Source organism: Phyllopteryx taeniolatus, chromosome 13 (genome assembly GCF_024500385.1).
Source record: "Phyllopteryx taeniolatus isolate TA_2022b chromosome 13, UOR_Ptae_1.2, whole genome shotgun sequence".
Taxonomy (NCBI): Eukaryota; Metazoa; Chordata; class Actinopteri; order Syngnathiformes; family Syngnathidae; genus Phyllopteryx; species Phyllopteryx taeniolatus.
In genome coordinates, this window is record NC_084514.1 from 17,056,608 (window position 1) to 17,081,672 (window position 25,065).

The window sequence follows — 25,065 nt, forward strand, 5'->3', positions numbered from 1 at the left end:
CGTGCGTTTGATTGGACAGGTTTTTAGGGACGTCATAGCCGCGCCGGAAACAATAGGCATGTGACGCGAGTGACGAAAAACAAGCCAATTTGAAAAGGTCTAAAAGTTCAACCTGAAAATATAAGTTTATAATTCTGTCAGACATTGCGCCAAAGACTTTGTGAGACACTAAGTTAATTCCGCCTTTTCCTTTTGTGCGGAAAATGAGTATTAACGGGAATGGAAACGCGGAGATTTACAGCCATTCTGCCTCCGGAGACAACGAGGGGAACGAAACAGTCCCGTTACTGTCCAATGTAAGTAGAAAAACTGAAGTTGTAACCGTGTATCAGGTTGGGGGGAAAAAAGTATGGTTTTGTCTCCACCTGCTATCATGAGAGTTCGAGCATTAGATTAAATGTTCTTTCTATTCAAACAGTTATGCACATTTGATTCATTTTAAATTCTGCATTGTTTGTAATGAAATTAAACCCATAAAGTCATGGTATGTATACACCCACACAAGTTGTTTAAGGTAGTGAGCGCTCCAAAGTACTCTATTCTTTAACAGTATATTTATCTTCACAAATGTCAGGATTTTAGGATAGAAAAGTACTCATTTGTTTCAGTAGAATATATACAACCCCAATTCCAATGAAGTTGGGACTTTGTGTTAAACATAAATAAAAACAGAATACAATGATTTGCAAATCGTGTTCAACCTATATTTAATTTAATACACAACAAAGACAAGATATTTAATGTTCAAACTGATAAACTTTATTGTTTTTAGCAAATAATCATTAACTTAGAATTTTATGACGGCAACACATTCCAAAAAAGCTGGGACAAGGTCATGTTTACCACCATGTTACATCACCTTTTCTTTTAACAACATTCAATAAACGTTTGGGAACTGAGGACACTAATTGTTGAAGCTTTGTAGGTGGAATTCTTTCCCATTCTTGCTTGAGTTACAGCTTCAGCTGGTCAACAGTCCGGGGTCTCCATTGTGGTATTTTACGCTTCATAATGCACCACACATTTTCAATGCGAGACAGGTCTGGACTGCAGGCAGGCCAGTCTAGTACCGGCACTCTTTTACTACAAAGCCACGCTGTTGTAACACGTGCAGAATGTGGTTTGGCTTTGTCTTGCTGCAATAAGCAGGGGCGTCCATGAAAAAGATGTTGCTTGGATGGCAGCATATGTTTGTCCAAAACCTGTATGTACCTTTCAGCATTAATAGTGCGTTCACAGATGTGTAAGTTACCCATGCCATTGGCACTAACACAGCCCCATACCATCACAGATGCTGGCTTTTGAACTGTGCGTCCATAACAGTCCGGATGGTTCTTTTCCTCTTTGGCCCGGAGGACACGACGCCCACAATTTCCAAAAACAATTTGAAATGTGGACTCGTCGGACCACAGAACTTTGCATCAGTCCATCTCAGATGAGCTCGGGCCCAGAGAAGCCGGCGGCGTTTCTGGGTGTTGTTGATAAATGGCTTTTGCGTTGCATAGTAGAGTCACGAGTCAGTTGTCAGTTTAGGTAGTGGTAAACAGAAGCCAGAGGATTTGAGCACGGGTTTGGCCATACAGTATTATATATTTCTGCTTATGTTAGCATGCTGAACTAGTGACTGTGGAAACTGAACTGTGACATTGAATAAAGTTTATACAAGTGAATGCAAGTGTTAGTTTTATTGTTGTCATGTTCTCTTGCTTGCACAAAAAGTCTGTAAACATCAAATGGTGTCATTTAAATGTAAATTTCATCTGATTGCGTGGATGACATCCGGGGTCTTGGTAGTGTATCCCGGGCCGGCAGGTCAATCCACGCTTATTGTGACACTGACACCAGAGTGGCCACCCGTCCTCTCCAGGATATCCCCTATTAGAGGGGTCAGTCAGTTTATCCAGAGCTCAGGCAGCTGTCCCGCAGCCTGCAGCTCAAATCCCATCCTATCCATTCCCATTTCCATTCTCTGATCCCACATGTCACCGTGTTGCTCTTTCAAGCGATCCATCATCAGGCCTGACCAGTTGTTGTCCACACCATCAATTAAAAGAATATAATTTCTTCCGTTTGTTAATGCCTTCTTCATATTGTGTACAGCGGAGCAGGGCCAAAGGTGCCTCCTTTGCCTCCTCTGTCTTTAACCTCATGAATGCAATCATGGGCAGTGGCATTCTCGGACTAGCTTATGCCATGGCAAGCACCGGCATAGTTGGCTTCTGGTAAGCAAACCGCTTACAGTAATATTTGTTTGTTTGTTTAAGACGAGTCAAGGCAATATATAGAACCTGACGTCTATCTGCACTTCCTGCCTAGCTTCCTGTTAATACTTGTGTCCAGCCTGGCGGCATATTCCATACATCTCCTCCTCAAGCTTTGTGACATGACAGGTGAGAAAGTGACATACTCCTTATAGGCAATTAATCAGCAGAACAATCCCTATTACATCACTCTAGATTGCGTTGAGGAATCTGACTCTTCTTTTGAGAAGAGTCAGGAATCTGATTTGAGGAATCGTATTCTTATTTCTGAAAAATATGATTTCTATTTCTTCGTTATGGTTGTGTTGTTATGGTTAATTAGTTGGATAAACCGCATCAGGGTGGCACGGTGAAAGACTGGTTAGCACATCTGCCTCACAGTTCTGAGGACCGGGGTTCAAATCCGGCCTCGCCTGTGTGGAGTTTGCATGTTCTCCCCGTGCCTGCGTGGGTTTTTTCTCCGGGCACTCCGGTTTCCTAACACACATCCCAAAAACATGCATTAATTGCAGACTCTAAATTGCCCGTAGGTGTGAATGTGAGTGTGAATGGTTGTTTGTTTATATGTGCCCTGCGATTGGCTGGCGACCAGTTCAGGGTGTATCCCACCTCTCGCCCAAAGTCACCTGGGATAGGCTCCAGCACCCCGCGACCCAAGTGAGGATAAGCGGTATGGAAAATAAATGAATGAATGAACCCCATCAGTTCAATAGAAATTAAATAAAGTGAGAAAGCTGGATGTAAAGGCTGTGCGTTATCATCCAACTCTGCTTTTTTTTTTTTTTTTTTTTTTTTTTTTTTAAATCATCATTTTTTGTCTCCTGCAGGAATCAATTCATATGAAGATTTGGGAGGACGAGCGTTACAAAAACCAGGAAAAGTAAGTATTGCGGCGTACACACATACAGTGAATCACCACCATGCCACAAAGAGCAAAAAAAGCGCAAGTAATTGAAGTACAGTAATTGATATTTATAATTGCCTGTAGTAATGGTTATTTATTGATTTATGTATTTACTTGTCCAGTAAAGATGTTTGGCCATGCAGAATGGTGGCTCTCTATGCCTTTTTGTGCTGGACCAGTTTTGCTGTGCAACAGGGGAGTTTGAAATATTCCCTCTGCCAATTTTTAAATGTTTTTATTATTCCGGCTGTAGTAATAGTTTAAACTGTAAATATACCACAAACTATGATCCATAAACCGTTTGTCATTACAAACTCATCCTATAACTTTATCCTTAAAAATATATAGCTTACAGATGATTTGATTAAAAAAAAATAATAATAAAATAAAATAATTGCATCTGAAGTACACATATGCACGTGGCAAAGACTCTCCATAAATTTCACTAACATATTTAAATCTTCTTTGGAGATTTCAGAAAGAACCCCAAAATATGCAAATAGGTGAGATTTTGAGGGACTAGTTGGGGATAGGTTCCACAGGGGAAAAAATGCAATATGTGAATACTGAGCCGCGACTATGCGGGGGATTACTATAACAAAATGTGAGAGACCTCACATGTCACCATTAAAAAAAATACAAAATAATAATAATAATAATCAATAAAATGTTAAATTCAACCAAAATGGTCAGGAAAATAAGTCTCTAATTTCATGCGTGACGTAATGCATTTTACTTTTTCGTTGGTGTTTTGGCCATGGATGAATATTAGTGATGGGAAAAAGGAGAAATATGATGACTACCATAGAACAGGAAATGGATGTGCAATCCCAGTTGACTTTGGGTGAGAAGCGGAGTAGTACACCGTGGACTGGTCACGAAGCAATCACAGGGCACATATAGACAAACAACCCTTCACACTCACATTCACACCTACATACAATTTGGAGACTTTAATGAACCTAACGTGTCTTTTTGGAATGTGGGAGGAACCTGGAGTCCCTGCAGAAAACCCACGCAAGCAGAGGGAGAACATGCAAACACCCCACAGAACTCCCCGAGAATCTCAGAACTGGAAGGCAGATGTGCTAACTACTTGTCTACTGTGCTGCTCTGGAACTAATTATTTCTAATTTAATAAATGATTCCTAAGGGAAATAATTAGTATAAGTCGAATCACATGTTGCTCAGCATCACAAAACAGACTGTGTTCAACTTTGGAGGTTCCGCTATACTTCTGATGCATTCTGCTTGTGCAAGTTTGATCAAGATGTACTTATAAATGTGCGTGTTAAAAAAACCTGACGCTAACTGACTTTGTACATATTTCTGTAGGTTCTTGTTGGAATTGCCATCCTCATCCAAAATGTTGGCGGTAGGTCTGCTCTTGTTTCTTATGAACGTACACCAACTAGAAACAACAATATGACCACTTACAATCAGATGAGATGATGGGGAGGACAAATCTGCCTCTAAAAAGGTAAAAATGTTAAGTTTTGAGTGACACAGTAACAGAGGTACAGTAATAATGTCACAATATGTTTATTATTGGGTTTGTAGTTTACAGTGGTTTAGAACTGCAGTGCATCATATTCATAGCTGTTTACAAAATTTTGAGACAGACATCTCTCAGATCGCAGTGTTACAGTGACCCGTTTATCATGGGGGATACGTTCCAGGCCCACTCACAATAGGTGAAAATCTGCAACATAGAGAGACCATATCATTTAAACATTAAAAAGTTGTATCCCTCTTAACATGTTTTAAACACACATGTAAACTTATTGACACAAACTTATTAAAACACACTTTTTAAAGTTCTACTTTATCACTTTAGTTAGTGCTCACAGCGGTCTCCAAATATGAGTGTGTGCTTGCTTCAAGTTGTTTCTTTGTCATGCTCAATTAAGGTTTACTGTAAAATTGACACAAAACAAAAGAGAATTACACCAAAATTATCAAACAAATCATGTAATATGTAATGAAAGTCCTCTAGCTTAATGCTACCATATAATGCAAAACGCCATAGACAGGCTGACTTGAATTAGCATATATGTTACAGCTATTATAAACCTTCAAGCAACTACTGCTTTGACACACACGGAGCAACAACACATACAAATAGAACAACAGAAGATTTTTCGCAGGCATGAATCCTCTTTTCTCTGTGGAACAATGATTATTAAAATGGCAAAATGTGGTACAGCGCTCCCCCGCCAGATCGAAAATCTGTGAGTGCTATGCTCTTTGCACATAATCTCCCGTGCTGCCAAATTACGACTCGGTCTTTTCCAGTTTTGAAAATTTGCGTTTATCTACACACGATGTTTATAGGACTTGCCTAAACTAACCATCACACACATACAGCACATGGTCTTTGTAAATCCTCCTCCAAAGCACCGAGCAGCATTTTAGAGAAAGATGTATACTGCCTTTTACATCCACAGATATGAAGGTGTAAATCAAAATTCGTAGACATACATTCGGTTATCAATATGTTAATAAACAATCAATTTCTGATAGAATATGCAGGTGGTATTGTATTCATGTTCCAGTTATTTAAGCAGAAAATATCAAACATTGTGTTCATTGTGTATTTAAATGTTTTTTTTTTAAAACAGTAATGAACTGCGCTAAATCCAGCAAGAGTGTACCGGTCCGCTGGTGTTCCATGAGCCCACTAGCGGCTAATGACACAGGCGTCCAACTCTGTTGGCTCACTGTGCGATCCGTGCGCTGGTTCACCACAACAATGACAGTTTATCGAGTCCGGAAAAACTATCATGTCCATTTTGTATTGAACGAAAAGTCAACGTAGTAAATATCGTGACAGGCCTAAATATACCTAATCATGAGTGTGTTCAACATCGCTGGTAAACCCGTGGTTGTTTAAAATGCCTTTGAAATTGGATGACTATATGCACACTGGAACAAGTACACCTTAGTGCTACCTGACATATTGTGGGAAAAAGTGGTGCTACACTGAGGGTGCACCAATCTCGACTTGCCTAGGTATTGTACAAATGCTTAAAAATCACCTATGTTGTGGGAGTGCGAACAATGGACTGCGATACAGCGAGGTTCACTTGAGCTGTTTCCAATATTTTGACACAGAGACTCCTCTCAGATCGCATAGTGTTAAATGAATACCTTTTTGACACTGTCAGAACTGAGCATGGTTATATTTATAAAGGCAGATTGTTTATAAAGATCATTTATCATATATCATAATGTTTTGGCTGGTTGGTTTAACATGTTAGAGGTAAAAAAAAAAAATACTTTTTTTTTTCCCCTGACAATGGCCTGTTTATACTTGAGGCAGAGAGTGCCCCCTACTGTAAATTTGTCACCCCTTTAGGTTTATTGCCCTCTGGCTGTAAAGGCTATTATCCGGATTCTCCTGATAACCTTTGACTCCATGGCTGCCGTCCTCTTGGTCGCCGTCCCTGGGGCCTGAAACCTGACTTGTGCTCTAATTGATCACTGATGCTAAAACCCACTCCCACCCCTAAGACCCTAATGGGAACTCTCCTCTTAGTACTCTGCTCCCTCACTCTGCAACCGCGACGATAGCGCTACGTTGCTCATTAGCGGCGCAGCACAGTGGATTGTTGCGCTGCTCTTCTGGTATGTCTGTGGTTTCCCCCAGCATGGTGCGCAATGTGGGGGCCTGTATCTGTCTGCGCCCAGACCCCCTTCATAAGAGTGCAATTAGCTTCACTGAGTAAACATTCATCGGTACTGCCAAAGGCTGATGGGCCAATTGACCTTAATTACTGGCCAGCCCACAAGGCTCTCATAGTCAAATGAAAGTGACTCTGTCTTATGTTCCACGCTGACTGTGCTTACTTTGATGACCCCCCCCCCCCCACACACACACACACACACAGCTCACACCCATGTTCTTCTACACGCTTGTTGTTACAACATGTTTTCTTACCACTTGACCACTAACCAGTCCTTCTTTTCACTCAAGGACCTCTTTGTTAGAGACGTAAGTACTGTATGACGGGTATTGCTGTGAGTGTTGTAGTGTGATGTCATGACGAGCTAATGCATGAAACTAAAACGGCGCATCTTCTGTGTGTGTGTGTGTGTGTGTCTGTGTGTTGCTTTTGTGGTTGATTTTTTTTATTATTTTTTATTTTTTTGTCTGCCAGTGGGTGTTTTTTTTTATCGCTGCCATTTTATAAGATACAGTAGAAATATTCACGACTTTTATTTACACACAGTACTGTGCAAATTTGCAAACGTCTCCCACTAGCTTTGTATTTTTATAATGAACTTTTTTTGTGAATGAACAATGTCTAGAACTTTGTAGAGGAATGCTGCATGAAGGAACAGCCAATTATATTTCAATTTTAATTTTGGTGATGATCTGGATAAGGGTGGATAATCTTTTTTTTTTACCATGGCATGTAGGTGAATATGGTACCATTGGAACTGGTTCGTCCAACCCATTCGATCATCTTGCACCCCCCTGTCTGTTCTTCATCCTCCTTTAACCAGGAAGTTGCTAACTAATATACAAATGGACCAACAAACCCAAATACGAAGCTCCTTGAATAGTTTTCCCTTTCATTAATAGTTCCGCCTCAGTATCATTACAGTACATTTATAATAATGATATACCCGTACAATATAATTTTTTCGTCTTATAGTGAATTGCAACTTGTTGTTTCACTTCTCTAATTGGCTGGGAGAAATCACATGGTTCTACTGCCTTATATTGAGGTGTTTGGCGTCCTTATTGCTTTATGTACGTTTTCAAATCTAAAGGGCTACGCAGTCATTATTTCCAGAGTCTGAATGTGCTTCACCTAAAGAACATCAGACAGTGGGATAACCCCCACCCCAAAGGACAGACACAAAGCTCATGTCTGCTTCTTTTTATTTTATTTTTGCACATTTAATTTTTAGTAACGTTTGATTGATTTGCACTATTCAAACATTAAAAATAATATTCGCGACTGTGCAAAACTTTAATTACAAAGATTACAGTTTTAATTGAAACATATTTATTGTTGCTTGAATTCAATCATCCCTTAAAAGGATTATGCAAAAACTGCAAAAGCGTGCATTTTTTAATATGGGCCATTTGATGGTCTTTTTTTTTTTTTTTCTCGTTTTTAGTTCCTTGTGAATTTTGGATGACGTTTTGCAGAGAATTCTGGCTGAATCCCCAAAACGAGGCCCATTTACTGGCAGACTTAAGTGCTTATTAATGTGTTTCCTTATTCTCAGAGTGAGTGTCCTTGTGTCTGTGTGGGCTGGAGGGTTATTGGAAGAATTCTCCTTTATAAACACATCCAGGATCTGAGGGATTATGGTTGTGGTTTATTTAACGGCGAGTCCAAAAACCTTGCCCCGGGGGCAATAACGTCCCTCCTAACCCCGGCTGTGTCTGCCTTCCCAAAATGTAATCCCTTAACATTATCTGCCTTTATCACCGGCCGCACGCTGCATCTGAAGTCCATTTCACACCACAAACATACTCTTGTTCTGCCGCAACCTCCATACCTACTTGCATTCGCCCCCTACCCTCACGTATGACCCAAGGAAGTGACCCTGATCCCCCTTCACTGATTGGCTGTCCGTGGAAGGTTGTGGGATCCCGTCAGAGGCTGATATTGTCCTGTTTCCTAGTGAGCTGCAGAAAGGGGAGAAGTAGCGGGATTAACGTCAGATATGATTATTGTTTGCATTCCTCCCCTCGCATTTCTCCAAAGATCTGCACTACGTCTGCCCCTCTGCACTGAGGGCTTTGCTGTTGATCCCCTTGAGCTGTCTGCTCCACCCATCTGCATTAACTCAGACCCCTCCACCCTGCGCGTTGAACACCTCACACTAATGATAATAGAATCACCTGATGTGTTTCGCATGTTGTACATTGTGTGCTTGTTTTTAATGTCTTTGCAAACAAACACACAGTGAACTTTCCCTCCGCTCTGTCGCAGCCATGTCGTCATATTTGTTCATCTTGAAGTCGGAGCTTCCAGCGGCCATCACCAGCTTCCTGAGTCCAGACCAGACAGGGTGGGTGCACTTTTGAATTTCCCATGCACATGGGTGGGCACAGTATGCGGGCCTGCTCCATTCTTTAAATCGGCCCAAAGAGCATTTATATTATTATTTGTTGCAATTTAGCCATTTTTTCTACTTATTCATTTTTTTATTTATCTAAATCAACAATTGTTTCATTGATTTATTGTAAGTAATAAAATGAAAAAAAATATTTGTAAACTTAAAACAATTACACATAAAAATATGTATTTTTATTAATGGTTTAATACATGATAATTAATTATAAATGTTTAATTTAATATTTTTTTTATTTTAAAAAACTAAGTATAATTGTACTTATTTTACCTACAGATTTTTACTTTAACACCTCATATACAAATGAAATTGCTCATGTGTTTTAAAAATAAAATGTGGCCCTTGATCACAAAAAGCAATCTGACGCCTACCGATAAATAAATAAATAAAATAAAATAAAATTACAAACCCCACTATAACTGTAGTGGAGGTAAGGTTTCAAATATCCTGCACTTATTTTCAAAGAACATATTGATTCGCATCTTTAAATACAGTATAGCCAACTTCAGAGCTATCAGAATCTCTCAAACGAAAGAGCAAAAACATTGATTAATAAAATTCATTTATCTCACTTTAAGTGTTGCATAGCATGTTAGTCACAAGCTAATCACTGCTAAGACAACAATAAAGCCGCTCAAGTCACTCTTCTTACAAACACCTAAGATACTAGACAATCAAATCCAACGATATCACTGTCACATTCACAAAACAAAATGGCAAGCAATAACTGACTGGAACAAACTCCCAATTGGACTCAAAACCTGTACAGATTTGAACTCATTCTGCACACAGGACCAAAAAAAACATGACAAGAAATCAAACATGCCAGCAGTGAGCGTCACAGGGGACTGAACAATATGGCATGCTCAGTTACGGCCACACTTACTGTTTTTCATTAGATTGTTTTATATTTACAGCCTCGAGGTGTTTTTCAATATTCATTGTAGTTGATGATTACAATTAACTTTAAATGATTACACACACTGGCGAGTGAGTGTAAGTCACTTTTACGGTTGAGGACAATCGCTCCCTAAAGCTTTAGCACTACAGTGGACTCCCGCTTTTCGTGGGGAATAGGGACCGGGCCGATTGCCATTAGCGAAGATCCACAAATAATTGACTGTCGGGCAGCACGATATTTTGTTTGGGCATCGTCATCGCGATGAATGTGTGCACAGTAGTCAGATCGCAGGGTCTGCTGCGATGTTGGTGTACTGTAATGTCCCAGTGAATCAACTGTAATATTAAAAGTGACCAGCAGAAGGACGTGTTTGGACATGCTCAAAAGATTAAAAGAATGTACACCTGCTGGATTTCTTATTTCACTCTTCAGAATAAAACTAGGCACGAATAGGGCAGCCGCGTGAGTACGCAAGGTGTGTTCAGGGATGCTGTAAAGACTACATCCTTCGGCTGGCCTGGGAACGCCTCGGGATCCCCCCCCCCGGAAGAGATGGATGAAGTGGCTGGGGAAAGGGAAGTCTGGGCGTCCCTGCTAAAGCTACTGCCCCCGCGACCCGACCTCGGATAAGCGGTAGAAGATGGATGGTTGGATGGCAATGTTTTTTTTTTTGTGCAGCCCTAATTAACAGCCATTATAATTTTTTTTTGGGGGGGGGAATTGTTTTTGCTATTGTTTGACTCCCAAAAATTCTTGAATAAGTGGGACTATACCACGTTTTTGGGGTTGGTTCCCCTCAAAAGAAAAAACAAAAGGGAAAAAAAAAAATTGGGAAACTAATCTATGTATAGGCCAATCCGCTGGTGCCGAACTGCGACTATGCGGGGTTCCATTGTATCCGAATATAATACGTAGTGAGTAATGCACTATTAAATAGCACAACAGCGTATTAGCTGCAGCTGTGTGTCTTTCTCTGTTCATAAGCTTCTCTCTCTCATGCGGATGTCTAAAAAGTGACTTCTATTACTCTGCTATTGGCTGCGCTGGTTTAGTGAGAGCTCTAGCTGCTTTCACTCCCTCAGCGTTTGATTGTTCCCCAAGGCAGCTGTTTTGTATTAGTGCTCTGTTTTCACCCTCAAATCTCTCACATATGTTCCCCGGAATCAGACTGATACAAGGGGATATCAGTTTTGCCATTGTAATTACAGCCAATAACGAGTTAATGAGTGGTTTTGAAAAGTGAGCAGAGGCAGACTCGAGCCCATCAATACCGAACTAGCAGAGATGTTTTGTATTACAGAGAATTCTATTAAAAATAATTCTAGTTTTATGGGTTATTTATCATAAAACAGCCAGACCCCAAATTCCTCCTCTCTCGTGCTCAGTCATGGAGTGGAGATTCTCCTGGCTGGCCAGATTTGCGCTGTTATTAAACACTTTGTTGAGACTGACTCCAAGGCTTCCTTCCTTCGCTCAAGGCTGTCCTGCATCTTGGAATAGTGTAAAATCTTCCGTATGGTTCTTCCAAGTATCCTGCCCCTCTGTAATCGGCCTGGAGGCTTCATGGAAGGAATCCTCACGCAGACATGTTTTTGTTTACGTGTGCGTGGTGTTAGTTTTTATTTTATACATTTCAGAGCTAGTTCTTTGACGAACTCCTTTTATAGAATTTGTCCAATTGAGCCCCAATTGGAAGTAGGTATCTTCGACAAATGGGTGATGCTAAATTGTGAAGCCTTTTTGCCTATGCCAACTAATGTGGGCACACCAGAGCATTACAAAGTTAATGATCATTTCGTCTCGAGGATTCGCCATGAAAAAGAGGGTGAAGGGTAAATTGCTGATCGCAGCGTTATTCTCCCATTTGAGGTTTCCAAGTGTTCCAATACTCGTGCACATACAGTAATCCCCTCCCCCCCCAAGCCCTTTTTTGGGGAAGGGATACATTCCAAACCCATGCGCAATAGGTCGACAATATACTGTAGAAAGGCCCAATTTTGTATTTATTTTTTTAGCTCTCCGACACTATAACATTTACACTTTTTTTAAACACACTTTTCAAACACTTTGTAAACATATTTGAACACCAAAGCATCTAAGGATAAAATGTATAGAAAATATTGTACGTATTGTAGATGTGTGTCTTTAAAAGGCAGGAGCTTGTAGGGTGGCATGTGACGTCGCCGATGTGAGCGTGGGTGGGGGGTGTGGCCGACAGCAGCGCCTGCGTACGTGTGCTCATTGAGTTTGTGTTACACTGTTCCCGTGCGTTCATTAAAGGGCTGAAAAATTAGCAAATGTGGCTCCCCCTTCCCACATGCAAGGGCATTACATAAGTATATGGTAAACCCCTTAAAAAACCATTGCTTAAAGGGACAGTGTGTAGGAATTATTCCCATCTAGCATTGAAATTGTGTATTACAGCTAAACGAATAGTGCACTCTAGCGCCTCAGTTTTCCAAGCACGTATTGCAACAACGGTAGCCACCGTGTATCGAAAACCCTCGGAGATCGGGAAAATTGTCGCATCGGCGTTTAATACAGGACAGTTGGCCACACTGTGTTATGCTGCCGATGAAAGCGCATTGCATTGGCGGCCGTTTAACGAGGAGGTAAACAGCTGCTTATTAAGCAGGCTGTACAATCACTGTGTATGTCTTGCGACTGAAAAATGTTAAAAACCATGAAACAGATGGGATTTCACGAAAAACTAGACCGCAAAGCCAGAGACCGATACCTGGCAAAAATACACGCAGTATAAAGTGTTTGGATCCGTAAGACATTCCAAATACAGAGTGGAGCAGCGACCAGCCGGACCTACTCCCTCCGTTGTGTGCAGCGGATTTGCGTACCTCGTGTGATGTGCCTACACTTGCGTGCAGTTTAATAATTATAAATCATTAGCATCGCATTTGCAGTTTACCAACGGGTGGATGCAGGACCTTAACATAATGAAGGCGACAGGCGAACAATGGCACGTCATTCGGATGAAGGTTTGTGAAGGTAATCGAGTTGCATGTGTTTGCTTTTTAAACATCTGTTTTAAAAGTTCAGGTAGAATGAATGATTGTGATATAACCACGTCAATAAAGGCAGCTGTCAGATAACGACACATCCCATGTTTCGTTGCATGTAAAAAAACAACAGGATGCAGATTTTGTAATTTTTTTTTTACTTGCCGCAATACAAATGTAAGGCGCACAACTTGTCGTTGTCGTGATATTGCGGGAAGTTACATTTTTCTTTTTCATTTTACAGCTGACACCCAAGTTATCCGACGTAATCTGAAACGACTTAACCGTCCCTCTTTCTTGTCGCGGGAAAGCTGTAAAAACATAGTCCATTGTCGATTTGTTTTTTTTCCCCCCTTTGCGATCGTGTGACTAGGTGCTGCTCCATGTAACACAGCAACATCTCACCATACTTTCAATTCAAATGACAAAATATAAAGTTAACAGGTGAGGCAACACCGTGACGGAGTACATCTTCAAGACGCGTAGCCCAAAAGGCGATGTAACGCCTGTAACTTTGCTCAGACCAATGTCATATCTAATATAAAAGTATTTCTCTGGCTCCATCTGGTAGCATCTTGGTGCCAAGCAACAATGTTGAATTGAGGGGAGGAGCTTCCCTTAGTGTTGGTCATAGCCTTGTCAAATAGAAAAAAAGTGCTTTGCTGGAATCTTGTGGCATCATAGGCTGTTACTAACCTTTTTGGGTGGATGTCAATTACTTGTGGATTTTCTCTATTTGCAGCAGGGCTCTGTCCCAACCCTGTACAAATAGCTGGGCTTCACTTTTCAGCATTTTGTTGAAGTTTTAGAGGGCGCTTCAGCTCAACAACAGTAGGAAAATAAGAAAGAAGTGCCATTAAGTACGTGACAGTAGTTTCCATGACATCCAGTTGCTGGGCAAAATGTATGACGAGGCAGAGATAAATATGTCAGGGCCCATGCTAATGCTGTAGCAGTGAAACTGCCATGGAAGGGTCACGGGGTGTTGATGTGGTCAGAGCAGGTGCCGCTGACTGTGGGATCCCCATAGAGAGCGCCGGAGCCAGGCCCTGTGACCCCGTGCTGCGGTCCCAACGGCAGGCAGCACTCTTCCCACCTGACCTCGACCCCAGCGGAGCCGGCGTGCCTTCCCCATGCGTCACCTCCGACGCCGGCCCACCTCAATCACCATTCCTGCCTTTTTCTTCAGCAAAGGAAAATATTATTCCCCCCTCTCTCTAAAAACCAAGCGATACATGGTGCGATCTGATCTGATGGACCAGCGCAACGTTTGAATGTGAATTACCTAATTGTTATGGTTTGTGAGAGCATAAGCCTTTAATGGGTACCACATGAGAGCTCTGTCGCTCTGTATTTGAGCGTTAAATGGAGACAAATTTCCAGAGGCGTCCCATTTTGAGGTACTTCAAAAAGTCCTTGCTGTCCCTGACATTTCGGAACTAGGTTTATTTTTTATAATGGCTCATGCAGCCTTGACTTTTTAGGTACTTACAGTACTTTCCATTTGCATTTTGCTCATGCAACTCTTGAGTTAAGCTTTGAGAATTTTAGTAACCATTTTTTTTTTTCTTTTTGGGCAATTCTCGGAAGGTTTTGAATTCCTGTTTTTGTAATTGCCTTTTGAGCAGAATGATGACAGTTTTAACTATTTCAACTATTGATACATACTATACAGTTTGAACTTTTTCAACTATTGATTTACTTTAAAAAGGGGTTTGGTAATAAAGAAATGCTTGCGATAGCTCAACATTATAGTTTTTTTACGGGACAATTTGAAATGTTGGCACAGTAAAAATCATGGAAGTTGATGCACATGATTTGCTTTTGCGGGCAAATGATGTGATGAGCCGGATGTGACCCACGGTCCTTGAGTTTGACACCTGTGCAACAGACTTGCAGTACTGTCACAGGGTGTCAGTAGATCAAATCCCTCAATGTGCAGGTGTGAGTCGCCAACTGTCTTTGTTTTTATTATTATTATTTATTTTTTTTAATATATTATTATTATTATGATTATTTTGCAATTGTCCGGTCCAGGTTGGGTTCGGCCGCATCGCGCACTGTGTGGCGGCAGGCCTTAAGGTTCATTGAAGAGGTGTGATTGTGAGTGTGAAAATCTGTGCAGCGACTGGCTGGCGACCAGTCCAGGGTGTACCTTGCCTCTTGCCCGAAGTCAATTGGGATAGGCTGCAGCTCACCTGCAACCCTAACGAGGATAAGCGGTGAAGAAAATGATGGTTACAGTGCCACGGCACATTCGTGTGCCATGAGAAAGTCTCCAATTTCACCCAATTGGTCAGAAAATGATTACTACTTTACTACAGGCAGAACAATTCAATTGTTTCCCACTAGATGTCAGAGAGTACACACTGTAATTAACCTGCAAATCCACTTTGTATGATATTTTTACTTGGTGGTGTGCTGAGAGATTTGTCCAAAGTAAAATAGGTGCCTTGGCTCAATAAAGACAGTCACAACTAAGCATGAATTAATGCTGCGTTTTTGTGTTGTTTTTAATTTCACAAACCCTTTCGCAGTGTCTACATTAAGTGTTCAGTTGTCTGTTAGCGCTGAGTGAGATAAGAGGTGTGTTACATTTATTGTTTGTGTCTTGGTTTCCAGAGAGGCCTGGTATGAAGACGGCAGATTGCTGCTGATCCTCGTTTCACTGTGTGTGGTGCTTCCTCTTGCAATATTGCCAAGAATTGGTGAGGAAACAAAATAAGTGACATCTCGAAAAGGCTCCACGGTCACATACAGTATGTTTCACCGTTACAGGCTTCCTGGGCTACACCAGCAGCCTCGCCTTCTTTTTCATGCTGTACTTTACCATTGTGGTGAGTAGTAATTATTCCCCTCATATTTTTTTGGGGCCTGTTGTGTTGTCTACTCCTCAGGTTGTGGTCAAGAAATGGTCCATCCCCTGCCCGCTGCCTCATAATGTCACCACACTTGTAGGTGCATGCCAGGTAATAACCACTTCCCTAAGTAGCGCACATAAGATGCCAATTTTGTGTGACAATGGGGGTCTAGACTAGAAGTGGGTGGCGGGGTGGGGCTCTGTTTGATAAGGACCAGCAAGGGCTGTGTAGAGTCACTGCTACCTTAGGGGAAGGAAGTTCAGGTGACCTCACCCCCTCAGCCTGGAAGTGACCTCTGGCCTCTTTTATTATACAAACCATACTAGAACTCCAGACCTGCTGTGGGTTAACTTGTTAGCTTGTTTTCTTTTCAGCCCCAAACTGCCAAGCAGTGGAAATCTCCTCTTTCCCTGCAGCGCTAATACAGTGGCGCCTTCAAAGTTGGACACAATATTTTCCCCATAGGAAATCATTTAAAGTGCGTTTCTTCCAGACTCAGAATGTCACCATCATCAAACCTTTATCTCTACTTGCACTATTTGACTAACTGTCATACAAGTGTAAAGGAACTTAACCAATATATGAATCTGCCGTAACGTTGATACGCGTGGAAAAAGAATCAACGCAAAATCCCACGATATAGCAAAAAATGCGCAATTGAAAATTAGATATGTACACTTCAAAAATAGGCGAGATGTACAGTGAACCGCGATATGGCGAGGCACGACTGTATAAGAGAGCGCCGCTGTACGTTAGTGTTTGGCATCGTTTGAATTTGAGTGATTCCGATTCTCTATTCCGATTCTTTTAGGGGGCTGGGTCAAAAACGTTTGCGTGGTTTAAATAAAGGGTGTCCAAATTATGAACATCCATTTTCTTTTCAGCCCACAGCATAGACTAAAATGAACATTTGACTCGGGGTTCTTTATAACCAGTATCAATTTCAAACCTATGAACTAAAAGGCAATGTGTGTGAAACTAACCCAATTGACTTAATATTCATTCATTAATGTTTCAGCTAAAAGTTTAATATAGCATTGTTATTTGGGACTGTTTTATCACGTCAAATGGTTTAGATGTGCAAATTTGAACTTGACCTCCTGTTTTAAGCTTGTAGCCTTTTATTTTGAAGGACCACACCGGAGGTACGTAAGCATTTTGGCACGAAAAGTAACTTAACACGACACCGGTCAATTTTTAATTTTTTTTAATGAATGGAACCAAATGCTCTGAAACGTTAATTCCTCTCTCTACCCACAAGAAGAGCGAAATAGGAAATGCAGCAAGTGTACAATCTTTACGCATGTTCAAACAGGTTCCTCTGCTGGTCGCTTTTAAGATTACAATTGATTCACTATATATTACAGCACACCAACATCGCACCAGACCCTGCGATGTGACTATTGCGCACAGGTACATCGCGATGACGATGCTCAAAGAAAATATCGTGCAGCCCTACGTCAAGGTACCACTGTATATGCCGTGACTGCTAGAAAACAGACGGTGGGCCACAAATGACCCGTGGGCCAGATTTTGGAACCCTTTCTTGTAGATACTTGCTAAGTTGATACTTACTGAAGTCTCGCGGGATGTCGCAAAAGATGATAATATGAACACCAAGTTTCCATATTTTCTCAGCATACGAGGTGTGTTAGAAAATCTCTAGGACTGGTGCCACAAATCCTGGAAGAACCCTTCCAGGAGTGCTTGAAGGCTGGGAAAGTGTGCCAGAGTCCAGGGGGGGATTACTTTGATGGGGAAAACCTGTAGTTTGTAATTTGAATTTGAAAAAGCTCTTTTGTGACACCAGTCCTTGAACGTTTCTGACACACATTTTGATTAATGACCTGCAGTTGACTTTATAGGTTCCATTGGGTTTGTCATATGTCATCTCTTGTCAGGGATAACAGACTCCCTCTTCTTTCCCTGTTTATGCAGGTATCAAATTCCTCTGACTCGGAATGCACGCCCAAACTTTTCGTCGTCTCCAGTAAGGTACGTCGGAGTCAGTCCTCCCGGCTACACATGCGCACGCACGCACGCACACACTCACGCTAAAAACAACAAGAAGTGGCTGTGAGAAGTCGTTAAAAGTGTCTGCTGCTGTTTGTATGCTCTGATGACATGTCACACTTTCACCATTGAAGGGTGGCCTATGTGTGACTGCAGCTGACACTCACATGTGCAAGCAGAGGGCTAATAAAGTGCATGCTTTCAGCTGTAACGATAATAACATTCGAGAAAATACAGCCACGATAATTCACGTGTTGTGTTTATTTACATCAAGTGCTGTTCCACTTTGTTTTATTTTTGCGGTTACACTTGACCCAGACTTCTGTATCAACATAAAGCATACCTCTACCCACTGGCCCCTCACACCTGTGTAAAGGTATGAGCTGATAATTTGCTAAAAGTCACATCGATGTGTGTTTCAGAGTGCCTATGCCATCCCCACCATGGCCTTCTCCTTCCTATGCCACACAGCCATCCTGCCAATCTACTGTGAACTGGATCGGTCAGCTATTCAGCTCTATGTCATGTCCATAAAAATACAGTACAAGAAATGTTTTTTTTTTTTTTTGCATCTATATTTTATGCTCTGCCTTTGGTCTAAACATGTTTTTTAGTTAAGTAATTAACAAGTATTGTATACATCTTTTCTCATGCAGCATGAAAAGAAGGCAAACTTCTGAGTCACCTTTCTGTCATATTTGTTATTTTGCTTTTTTCCTGGTAATACTTGAAATTATCCTGGTTGTCTAAAGCAGACCTGAGGAAAGTATGCCGTTGGGCCACATCTGGCCCGTATACAGGGCCGTGAAAAAAGTATTGCCCCCCCCCTTCTCAAATACTTATATTTCTGCGTAGTTTCCCAACCTTAATGTGTAAGATCATCAAACAAATGTAAATATCAGACAAATCTAACTAAGTGAATTTAGAATTCAGTTTTTAAATGGTCGTATCATTTATCAAGGGGAAAAAAAAAAAAACTACTCAAAGTTTCCTGGCCCAGTGTGAAAAAGTAATGACGCCCTAAACCTAATAACTGGCTGGGCAGCAACTGAACAGTGTTGCCACAGTTACCTTGAAAAAGTAACTTAGTTACTTTACTGATTACTTGAGCTTAAAAGTAACTTAGTTACTTCACTCATTACTTGATTTCAAAAGTAACTGAGTTTGAAAAAAGTAACTTTTTTTTGCCAAGTGGCAAGGAATATCACTCATACACAGTACAAAAAACGCATTAATTTAACCGTACCAATTACTTGGTAATGTACGCCATACAAGTTACAGAATGATGTCATCAACATGAACTAATAACTTAAATATTAGTGTAGTTGAGGCCACATTAAAGGAGCAACTTAGTGCAGACTTGACATGCCAACACAGGATAGTAAGTACCTAAACGTAAACAGGCACACCATTCACCATCACTGCAACTGAATTGATTTTAGTTTCAGCATTTTCGATATCTGCCAATGAGTCTTTAACATCTCTGTGGAGATATTTTGGTTCATTCTTCCTTGGAGAATAGTTTGAATTCAGCAAAAAATTGAGGGTTTTCAAGCATGCACGGCCTCTTTAGGGTCATTTGATTGGATTCAAGTCCGGACTGTCTAGGTGACTCCAAAACGTTCATTTTTGGTTTTTTAAGGCATTCAGAAGTTGACTTGCTGGTGTGTTCAAGATTTTCTGTTAAAGAGCTGAATTCATGGTTCCATCAATCACAGCAAGTTGTCCAGGTCCTGAAGGAGCCGCTTCTCCTCACGCGGGTCGCGGGCGTGCTGGAGCCCATCCCAGCTATCATCGAGCAGGAGGCGGGGTACACCCTGAACTGGTTGCCAGCCAATCACAGGGCACATACAAACAAACAAACAACCATTCGCACAACAATTAGTCACTTTGGCAGGGGGGACAATATTATAATGTGTAATTTTTTTTTTATTATTGTTGGATCCTGACATCGGTTCAACAGTTCAGAGATTTGAGGTTCCAATCTCGGCTCCAACCTTCCTGTTCGGAGTTAGCATGTTGTCTCTGTGCTTGTGTTGATTTTCTCTGGGTACTCCCAAAAGTCTCCTACATTCCGAAAACATGCATGTTAGGTTCATTGAAGAATTAAAATTGTCCGTAGGTGTGAATGTAAATACATGTTTGACTGTATGTGCCCTGCGATTGGCTGGAAACTAGTCAAGGTTGTCCACAAAGACAATACAGAAGCGGTGTAGGAAATTGACGAATGGATCCTCAAATTGAGTTTTTAACGATAACCTTTGTAGATGTGGACTCAGTCTCTCTTCCTGAACGCTTCATTGTTCTTCATTGCGCGCCATTTTGTTCCTTCACTTCTTCTTCAGGCCTACCAAAGCGAGGATGCAGAATGTTACCAATGTCAGCGTCAGCCTCAGCTTCCTGCTTTACTTGGTTTCTGCCCTCTTTGGCTATCTCACCTTCTACGGTAGGCCACGGCACTGAGTCCACATTAAAGCACTCCACCAAAGTGGCGTGCTTGGTAGTCTGTTTTTGTCTTCCTTCAGCTCGCGTGGACTCGGAGCTTCTGCTGGGCTACGATGCGTACATGCCGCGTGACATCATGGTAATGATGGTTCGGGTCGCCATCATCATCTCTGTGCTGTTGACCGTACCGCTCATCCACTTCCCTGTGAGTACCCACCACTAAAAAAATGACATCTGCATTGACTGTAAAACAGAGTATATAGGGATTCATTGTGTGAGTGCTGAATAGCTCTCACTTTTTACTCTATATTATTTTCCGCTCCCAAAATTATTAATTATCCACATTACTAAAATTCCTACTTTTCCCACGGTTCTACACTTTCCATGAAAATATTTCCCAGTGAAATGAAAGGAGACATTTTCCAAATTCAACTCATCCTTCCATATTCAACCATTTCAAACCATTCCAACTTGAAAATGTTCTACTCATTTGGGACATCTTGAGAATTCTTTTTCCCAAATTCCCCAAATTCCCATATTTTTCATTAGTCCACATTTTCTGTGACAACATTCCTAAATGAATGCAGACCTTTACCATATTGACCTCCTCCTTCCACATTTCAAGACCGGTTCAACCCATGTCAACTTTAAAATGTTCAGCATTTACTGAACTATTGATCACATTCCCAAAATTCCCACATTTTTACAATGACCTTCCCAAATGAAGAGATATTCTACATACTCCTTCATTTGTTGACCAAACCATTCCAACTTAGTCTCACGTTCTACATTTCCACAATTGATCTGATTCCGCAGCACTTCAGCTTCACATGCAATATCTACAAAAATTGGATTCTCTTTGTTAATATACAGTTGTACAATGCACAATATGCTATACCACTGCAAACTACAACCACAATATTCATATTTTCAGATTAATATTGCTTTCAAACCTAAGCTTTTTTTTATTTTCTCTTATTACAAATCTTTATCTGTGTTGGATCTCTTTGGATTAGAAACCAGGTGGGATACACTGGACATCAATAACCATGCATTGCTATGACAATGATGGTAAAGAAGTTTTTCAACTTTTGTTGCAGCATTTGCCATTGTGTTAATTATTTTAGATATTTTTTTCTGATGTTGTTGCTCCTTAGTGTAATTTGTTGTGCCTCACTTTGGTGTGTGTGTGCGTGTGTGTGTCTGTGTGTTTTCAAGGCTCGTAAGGCCGTGATCTTACTGTTGTGTGGAAATCGTCCCTTTTCCTGGATGATTCACATTACGACAACTCTGGTCATCCTTGGAGTGGTGCATTTGCTGGCCATCTTTGTGCCAGATATACGAAATGTGTTTGGAGTAGTGGGTAGGTGATGTTTTTCATGGTGTCACTATTCAATCATTTAGATTCATCATACGTGATGTTGCTCTCATTTATACAGTGAAACTTCAATGTTGAATGCCCTAAAAGTCGAACAATTTGGAGTCCAAGACATCAGCCCAGTGAGCAAGATGAACACCGAGTTTTTTTTGTTTTGTTATACCACACAGAAGGGTACCAGTGATGAGGACCATAGAACTTGAAATGGAACTTGCTGTCAGATAAGAAAGGGTCAAGGTGCTCAGTACAATAGGAGCAGTGCAATAAAAATGTCACAAGGTTTACCCAATTCCAAAGGTACCTGTAAAACACCACTAGGTGATATTGTTCCTTCTCCATTACAGTTCTGCCAAGTAGTAGTTTTACTTCATTTGAGTTATTATACGGTGAGCAACATTGCTGTACAGTTCTTAAATATTTTTGGGTGACACTTTGAGCCTGGAACAAATTACAATAAGCCCTCGCATATTTTCGGTGTGGCATTTGTGAATTCTCCTATTAACTGATTTATACATTTCTCTATCCTCCATTATTGGCCGAAAAACTCGCCTATTCTTCTCCTTGTTTCATTCATTTTTGAGGGACGTCCAGTTCTTGGTAAATTGTTGTAAATTGTAAAACGTTGTGCAATATTTTCTCCACTTGATGATTACTGCCTTCACTGTGTTCCTTAGTATATTTAAGGCCTTCAAAGTTATTTGGTACCCATATGTTGGAGCAATGAGAGCCTGCGGCCCATGGCTTGTGCACGAAAGATGCCACTACAAAAATGTCAGGAAAAGAATATAAAAAGCAATAAAAACTTTATTTGGAGTTCATTTGGAGGCATTATTTCCTATGGGAAGAAATGTTTTAAAATCAGAACAACCGGCATCACAGAACATGTTTGCATCCATAGACAGACGAGATGTCACGAGTATGATTTGGAACAGTGAAGGTTATATTGTGGTTGCAGTGTCTGCTCATACATATTTAATGATGCAGTCAGCCATGATTACCACACAAGTTGTCTTTGTTTGCCAGGATCGACGACATCCAGCTGCCTTTTGTTTGTCTTCCCCGGCCTCTTCTACTTCAAGATTAGCCACCAGCCTCGCCGATCTTTTGACTCCATCGGGGTAAGTAAATGCTCTCTTCAAACAGATGTTGAAACCATTTTAAAGCACTTCTATAAGTGCAATAACAAAAACAAACAAACAAAACATTCAGACAATTCCTTGAATGCAAACTTTGTGTTTGTAGGCGGTGTGTCTGGTGGTCTTTGGTTTAATGGTGGGCGTCGTCAGCTTTTCGATCATCATCTTCACATGGATACATGGAAGTTCTTAGCCCGCGTCCCTCTTTTCCCTTTCTCAAAGCACAAGGGCAAAAAGGGAGAATGATACCAAAGAACCCATTGGATGGACTAAAGGAATAGACATGTTATTCTGTGTGCCCTCGGCCTGTGTATTTTTATGTTAAGTTGTGGTCATCATGCAGTTGTCCTGCATAAACACGCTCACAACAACATTAAGAATTCATCACAAATTCAGGGTGGTTGTTTGTTTTAGTTTTCTGTTAACCTCACAATTATTTTATGCTGCAATTTTGTTTACATTCTAACTTTCCATCATTGAAACTCTTGCACTTTTTCAAATCAAGTGTTTTTCCCCATAAGATTTTCCTTTGCCGGAATTTATAACTTGATTTACTTATTTATCAAATGTTGTTACTGTGCATATTATTTGTCTAACACAATGGCTGGATTTGATTTCACAAATTTAACAACTAATTTATAAGCTTTTCATGTTTATCATTTACATTTGCCTCTTCCATTCTAAACTGTGTTTAAAAGACATTTGCTGCTACTTGGGGCTCTATCCTTTTCAATCCTGTAACTCGATTGTACTGTTAAGTGGTTGTTATGTAACCTATAATCAAATGTACCTCCAAATGAAATACACTCAATAAAAGGGAAATAGTATGTGTGGCAGTATGTCACTTTGTTACATAACGCTTTATCAGAATTGTGCAACTCCTCAGTCAAGCACGTTTGATTGGCGGGTGCAGTTTGGATTCCAAGACCCGCCTTGCAGCGCTATATTGTCGCGTTAATGAAAGCCACGTGCTCGGCACTATCTAATCATAATGTTGTTTGGATTTGAGCTGCCTCCTCTGATTTTGATGGAGGGAATTAGGGCAGAGAGCGGCGGCGGCGGGGGCCGCCCGCTCTTCATGCCACCCTCGAGGAGGTTCCCCAGAGTAGGAAATATCCCCTTCCTCGCAGGGACACACCTATGGCGGTAGTCCTTGTGATTTTGTTGGCAGAAATGGAAGAAATATGTTTGTATTTGTTTTGTTTTTTTTGCCGGGGGGGGGGGGGGGGGGGGTGCTAATTCAGGATTAGAACAGTCTGAAAATATTAAACTCTCACCAAATTATTTGCAGTTGTCAGCAAAGTCGTGATGTTAAAAACAAAAATCCATCCAGAGTATTTCAAGAAATTGAAACCCCTAGAATGTAGTGTTTACTTGTGTTGCAGTTTATACCTTGGTCGCGTTATACCTTGGTTGTTACCTTTGGACTAAAAACACTTAACATTAAAACGCTGTTAGACTACTGTGCCACGCCTCTAATGCTGCTGTGCACTTGTAACTGCTATGCTACTATATAATAAGGATGAATGGCATTATATCTAATTTGTAAAGACGGTAGTATAGTGGTTCCGGGCACTCCACGTTACAAAAAGATCCGCCAGGTTTATTGAAAGCTCTCAATTGTCTTTCCGTAGCATCTTGAATGCAGCACAACATTGCCACCAAGTGTCTGACCTCAATCTCCTTCGGCAAACATGCCTTGCCATGATCATTAACCCGGAAGAGGAAAGACATAAGCAATTTTCTCCATGCATTTTTATCACCTGAGATGATGTTTTAATGGTGGTGTTATCACATAAAACGCATGGAGGACTGTTTTTGTTTAGTTAAACTCACTCCAGTGTCCAGTGAAACGACAACACCATCTCCGGGGGTTGAAGGGATGGAATGAGATGCAGGGATGGCGGTGGGGGCCCAGATCCACCCCCCTGTGGACAGCCTCCGCTCTCATATTGTTCTAAGAGGTGTTGGCTGTGTTTTTTTAAATAATCATCCATGTTATTAAAAAGCAGGAATTTCACGTTAGCTGCTGTTTGTGGTCCCGATGTCCTGG

The 25,065-nt window shown here is 41.0% G+C and overlaps 1 protein-coding gene across 5 annotated transcripts; it reads left to right on the forward strand.

Annotated features, from left to right (window-relative positions):
- The first annotated feature begins 22 nt into the window (after positions 1 to 22).
- slc38a6 (solute carrier family 38 member 6) lies at positions 23 to 23,839 on the forward strand. Of its 5 annotated transcripts, XM_061793665.1 has the most exons (16): positions 28 to 296; positions 2,101 to 2,222; positions 2,317 to 2,390; positions 3,089 to 3,141; positions 4,501 to 4,540; positions 9,123 to 9,201; positions 15,802 to 15,887; positions 15,958 to 16,016; positions 16,077 to 16,148; positions 17,979 to 18,035; positions 18,476 to 18,555; positions 20,399 to 20,499; positions 20,579 to 20,703; positions 21,717 to 21,861; positions 22,900 to 22,994; positions 23,119 to 23,839. In XM_061793665.1, exons 1-16 carry the CDS (start codon positions 204 to 206, stop codon positions 23,203 to 23,205), a joined length of 1,368 nt encoding a protein of 455 aa, XP_061649649.1. In that variant the 5' UTR covers positions 28 to 203; the 3' UTR covers positions 23,206 to 23,839. The 5 variants fall into 5 exon arrangements, with proteins under 5 accessions (XP_061649652.1, XP_061649651.1, XP_061649650.1 ...); XM_061793666.1 differs by lacking the exon at positions 16,077 to 16,148 and having other exon boundaries at positions 27 to 296; XM_061793664.1 differs by having other exon boundaries at positions 15,958 to 16,148.
- The last annotated feature ends 1,226 nt before the right edge of the window (positions 23,840 to 25,065 follow it).